The sequence below is a fragment of the Rousettus aegyptiacus genome, unplaced genomic scaffold (genome assembly GCF_014176215.1).
Source record: "Rousettus aegyptiacus isolate mRouAeg1 unplaced genomic scaffold, mRouAeg1.p scaffold_m13_p_8, whole genome shotgun sequence".
Taxonomy (NCBI): domain Eukaryota; kingdom Metazoa; phylum Chordata; class Mammalia; order Chiroptera; family Pteropodidae; genus Rousettus; species Rousettus aegyptiacus.
Genome location: NW_023416311.1, coordinates 81626800 through 81632799, shown reverse-complemented (window position 1 = coordinate 81632799; position 6000 = coordinate 81626800). Strand labels below are relative to the sequence as shown.

Sequence of the window (6000 nt, the reverse complement as noted above, 5' to 3'; positions counted from 1 at the left end):
TGGGAGATGCTGGCTTGTTTTATAGCTGTATACAGATGTTTCTATGTTTGTTTGTTTGTTTGTTTGTTTGTTTCTTTCTTTCTTTCTTTCTTTCTTTCTTTCTTTCTTTCTTCCTTTCTTTCAACTGCTTTGACCTCTTTGCTATTGACTTGGTAAGGGGCATACCAGTATACTTAAATGATCACTTAGGGCCTGAACTTTGGTTAGTATGGTAATCTTTTGGATAAGTCATATATAGTCCAATGCTCCTTCCTGATATATAGAAGGATTGCATTTCTCTACCCCCTTTGAAGTTAGGCATGACTATATGACTTGATTTGGCAAATGAAATGTGAGAGGGAGCGATGAGACTCGCTTCCCATTTCCTGTGTTTTGGTCACCAAGGAAGTGCATGTCGAAGTAGAAACTACATCAGCCAACTCTGCCACTTGGTGTGAGACTTGTGTTGTGAATGAGAAAAAAAAATGTGTTAGCTAATGAGATATTAGGGATGTTTTTATTATTGAAGCAGAGGTTAGCCTATCCTTACTAATCCAAGCAGTGGAGAGCAACCTACTCATGGGTGGACATGGATTCAGTAGCCTAACTAATACTTACTGAATAGCCTAACTGATACTTACAAAGAACAATTCTACAAAGATAAAAACAGCCCACAAACAAAACAAAACAGAATAGAAAACCCTTCAGAATCTATCCTAGAGTTCTTTCATTTGCACCAGGGTTTGCCATCCCACTAGATATTGTCTAGCTTGGGAAGCTGATCCATAGGCTCTCTCTTTCATAATCCCTAATTCAGACAACTATCATTGTCCAAATGGGATTGTACACTAGTACCTCTTTTAGTATTACCTCCTACATCTCTCTCCCTTGCTAACTTTCTACCTCCCTACTTCCTTCTCTTCCTTTTTTTCTAAAAAAAATTATTAAATGATTGACTGCCTACTATATGTTAGACACTGTACAAATTTCTAGAAGTGTAAAGCCAAGAGACTGTGATTTGACCTTAGAGGAGCTTCTACTGAGTAAATGGCACAGTCTAACCTCTTTGAATAAACAATACTAATATAAAATGGTAAATATTATATTTGAGATATTTACAGAATGACATTCAGGCTCAAAAATAACTTCGAATGACTACGATCTTTTATGGCTGAGCCTTGAAAGTGAAATCAATCCAAACAGCACACGAACATCTTTGTAAGGAGATCTGCAGTTAGTATTAGTCTTTCAAACTTTGCTAGGTCATAAGTCTGGGAATGTCTTGAGTGGGCAGAGACCATTATTTTGAAACAGAAAAAGAATGATTAAATACGTAGGAATTTGAGGAATGTGTGAGAAATGCCTGTTCCACTCTGCTGGGCCAGGATGTAGACCTTTCCAACTTACATGATCATCTCGCTATTGGAACAATCAATCATATCTGAAAATGACAATGTGGGGAAATAATCAAATAACAAGGAAGATACAGAAACACTGTCCAGTGATTTGGCCTATAGCCAGGAACTAATAATGTTAGAAAATACTACGCAAAAGACTGTACATTTAAAAGCCATACACTGTGACTAAAGAAAGAATTTACTACTTTAATTTTAATTAATTTTCATCAGTCCAAGGTAAAATTATAATAAATGTGAAGAAAAGTATGGAATGTGTTTTTTTGTTGTTGTTTTTATTTACCAAAGCATACTTTAAAAAAAAAAATCATTCAGAAAAAATAATCATCACACATGCCACAAAGCAAACCAAACATAGCTATTTCCCTGTTGGTAACATATTTTGACTTCTCTTTTGGCATGTAGAGGTCACAGAAACTCACAGAGTTACAACATATGCACATTCAAAGATTCTAAGTGCTTATTTGGGAAATGTCTTTATTTGGAGTATAGAATTTTGAGTTACAAAACTGTGAATGGCTTATCGAATGCAATTTACTAAATTAGTCTCTGTTCTTACAAACTAGAGTAATTTCATCCTTTGACTAATCTATATTTTTAGTCGGTGACCCACAGTTAATTTTTATCACTGGTAGGATTAGCAGAGTTTTCACTCTCTTCGGCAGGTATGTTGAGTCCCCGTTGGCTTGGAATAGCAGGAAGCACTCGATTTGTTCGTAGAGGTTCTCCAGATAGAACTGGGTGAAAGAATGAGAGACTTTCAAGATTTGCTTTTCTCAGAGTCTCATGAGGCATGGTGGTAGGAGAACTGCATTACTTCTTTAGGAGTGAAGGCATTTCTAAGAAGCTTGTCTTGGTGAGAGCTGGACTGCAGGCGAAAGCTGTGTGTGTGTGTGTGTGTGTGTGTGTGTGTGTGTGTGTGTATTCATATACATATTCATATACATATATATTCAGACTTACCATATGTAGTCAGAGATGTCGACTACGCACAAATACCAGTCGGTGCCAAGTTTGATCAAAGCATGATCAAGCTGTGCGTGCCTGGCAGAGCTTTCTGTTCCTTGGGTGGAGTAGCTGTTGATGGCCAAGTCAGCACAAGGCTCTAAACAAACCCCAAGACATATTTGTTGCTGTGCTTTTATGCAAACCTCAAACGGTTCTCGCATTTCTTTTAGGAAGAGCACTGTGTACCTTTCCATTTCTCTTTCATAGAGCTAAAGTTGATCAAAGATGTTTATTTTCCCTTTTCTCCTTAAATTTAATTGTAAAAAGCAAAGCTCCTGGGCTCTACCAAAGAAAATTTCTTCTGTTAGGCTTCTTCGAGCCCCACCAGGATTTAAGGCTGAACAACTCTTTTCTTAATTAGATGTCTTGGTTTAGACATCTTAGACTAGGTTTCTGCTAAAAGACAAGGTCAAGCTTGAATTTCATTCAATGATTGAATTCATACCATCCCAAACTTTCATTTTACATAAATCAGTAAGGACAGAGGAACTGCTGTGCTAAAGAAGAGACCATCGTTTCTGCTACTAACTCTTTGTATAACTAGGACATAGCTCTCCACCTCTTCCTTTCCTTAACTGCAAAAAGACAGGATTGTATTAAGACTCACCCCTCACCCCCACTCATTGTTTTTATCTAAAGAGTTTCGACTGGTCTCCTCCCAACTATATCCTGGTGCAGAGAAGATACATTGGGTATTTACTCTGTGCAAATAGTTGCCAGGTGTTTTACATACCTTAACTCATTTAATCCTGTAATAGCATCAGGTTGGCAAGGCTGTTATGGGTTAAGTGAGGAAACTGAAGTACAATAAGGTTAAGGAATTTGTTGAACCTCTGCAATTAGGAAGATGTGGAGGGTATGTATGTGTGTGTAAGCGTATGTGCATGTGTGCTTGTGTATGTTATAGCCAGGGTTATAGCCAGTCTAGGACAGGAAGAAAAGGAAAGTAGTGCCTTAGAATCCAGGAAGTATTGCTTGTTTTATGAGGCAGCAGACTCAGTAACCTGTAGTTTTTTTCCTGGCTCTGTTATTTACTAAGCAGTGTTGAGTCAATTTTCTCATTTGCACAATGGGAATAGTAATGGAACCTGCCTCAGAGTACAGACATGAGGATATACAAACTCAGAATTTCTGGGTGTGGAGCCTGGAATCTACTTCACAACAAACGCCCCAGGTAATACTTTGAAACACTCAAAACTTAAGATCATTGGCTGGATAGAATATATTTTACCTTGTGGAGAAATTTTTCTATAAAATGTTAACAAAGAAATCAATAATGCCAAAAGTAATACTGATGAACAGCATCTACTTGATTATTCCATTCTACTTAGGGATGCATAGCTCATGAATAAAAAGGTGACAGATATTTCTACATGTCTATTATAGTAAGGAAACCAATGTAGAGAGACCGGTCTTAAGAGAATTTTTAAAGCACCTTCTTAAACCCATTAAATAGCACATAGCAAAATAAGCTCTGTTATAGTTTTTATAATCTAATCACAAAAATTCCTTAAGGGAAGGAGTGCTGTTGTTTTAACAAGTATTAACAAGCATTAACAAGTCGAATGTATCTTTAAAGACTGTGTCTGTTCTGTTTTCCTATAATAGACATTTTGGTATCTGATTTTCACTTGGAAAATGAAAGTAAACTGAAATAATTTTTAGATGTGTTTGGACATGTTAACACTTGCAAAGGAAGCTGAGGGAGATTCATAATACTTACATTTTTGGTCTGGTAGGGGAGCTAGATTGTTCCGGGTAAAAGGAAGATCCCTGATTTTGGGTCTATTTGGGGAAAGATGCTGAAAATTTTGTCCTGTGGAAAAACATACTTGTATCAATCATTTAAGACTCAGCCAAGTACAAATTATAAAATCTAATGGATAAGAAAATCATAAAAGTTGTTAGAGATTGCTAAATTTAAGATATTAACAATAACAAAATAATAAAAGTTATATTTTATTGAATTTCTATGATATGCCAGTCACTGTTTAAATGAAAGAAAGAGGTATCAAAAATCATTTCTCGAATGAACTATTTAAAATTTTATAAACAAGCACAGTTGGCCACCCACTTTACCAAACTTGAAAGTTTGAAAAATAAAATAGGATATAACATCACATATTCATCCAATCTGTAATAAATGAGTGGGTGATGAGTACAATATATTCTTCAAGAGTAGTGTTTCTCAGTTCTGGCTGTACACAGGAATTCTCTGAGGAGTTAAAAAAATATACTACTGCCTTAGCCAAACCCCAGATCAATTAAATGAGAATCTCTGAGGCAGGAATATGCATGTGATTTTTATGCAGGTAGGCCTGAGAATAACTAATCTAGAAGTTGGAAACTGGGTGAAAGCCTTGGAAGATCATTATTATTGAATTTAAACTATAAGCAGTGCTGTGCTGGAGCCATGCGTAACAGTTCTTGGGAGCCAACGGTTAAATTTTCAGGAATTTTTTGAGCTGGTCGACGTCTCACTGGTAGCTTGACATCGGCCATGGTGAAAGTATTTATACCAGAGAAACCAGCAAATACTGATTTTTTTTTTTCCTCCAGGAGGGCCAGTTGTTAAACATGTATCAACACACTACTAATTACAAGAGATAGATGTTCCAAACATTTGAAAATAGAAAGTAATACACCAGTTATTTAAGTCCATTAAAAAGGTTGACCAAGCAGTATAAGGAATAGGAACTGGGGCTCTGGGATCAGGCAGAATCAGGTTCAATTCCCAGCTTGCGCAATTTAAACCTCGATTTCCTCAAATAAAATGATGAAAATAGTTGTATCTGTCTTTTTTAGTTGACATAAAGAGTAAATAGCGGAACAAATGTAAAGCATTTAGTTTACAGGGTTAACACTCAATAAACATTAGCAATTACTACAGTTTTAGTCTATGGAGTGTTTAACATGATCTCCTGGACAGTGGGAGTATTTAACATGATCATTTGATCTTTTTCCTACCAGAAACCAGAGTCACATCAGCAATGCTCACAAGGTTTGAGTCTTCTGCTCAGGCAAAGTGGTCCTTAGAATAAGGGTGTGGAAAAGAACTTTAGCCATGATCCACCATTCATGTTCAGGTGAGTCCAAAAGTAGATGTAAATATATGGCAGCCACCTGAGCAGTGTCATTTGATGAAGATGGAACAAAATTTCCAGTCTCTCATTATATTTTTATTCCTTTGGACTCTTGAGGTCAAATAACTTTATAAGTCATTATTTAAAAAGAAAACCTTCCTGAGTAGAATTACAGTAAAATCTGTACCAGCTTATACATTATTTATCCATGAACATTTGAGCAGAAATTTGTAAAACCAAGTAACAAGATAATGACAATTATAGATAATGTTTATTAAGCACTTACTATTGTTAGGGACTAGGCTAATGCTATAAGCATAATCTCATGTAACCCTAACAGTCACCTTCCCTTGTGAGATAGATATTATTATCATCCTTATTTTACAAATCAGGACACCATAGCTGGGAGGAGTTCTCAGAAATGCTCGAGGTCACTTAAAGGAAGTGACAGAGCCTGGGCTCCACCTTAGGTCTCTGACCCTAAAATTCATGTTATCCTGTTTTTCTAGGACCCA

General features: G+C 36.3%; 1 protein-coding gene across 2 annotated transcripts in view; it reads right to left on the bottom strand.

Moving 5' to 3' along the window:
• Positions 1-1141: 1141 nt before the first annotated feature.
• ANKRD55 (ankyrin repeat domain 55) overlaps positions 1142-6000 on the bottom strand; it is a 227209-nt gene continuing 222350 nt past the window's right edge. For both annotated transcript variants that reach the window (XM_016160469.2, XM_016160470.2), the window contains 2 exons: positions 4126-4218; positions 1142-2131 (listed from right to left, as the gene is read on the bottom strand). In XM_016160469.2, the coding sequence (XP_016015955.2) occupies positions 2010-2131; positions 4126-4218 (215 nt within the window). In that variant the 3' untranslated portion in view covers positions 1142-2009. The remainder of the gene's footprint in view (positions 2132-4125; positions 4219-6000) is intronic.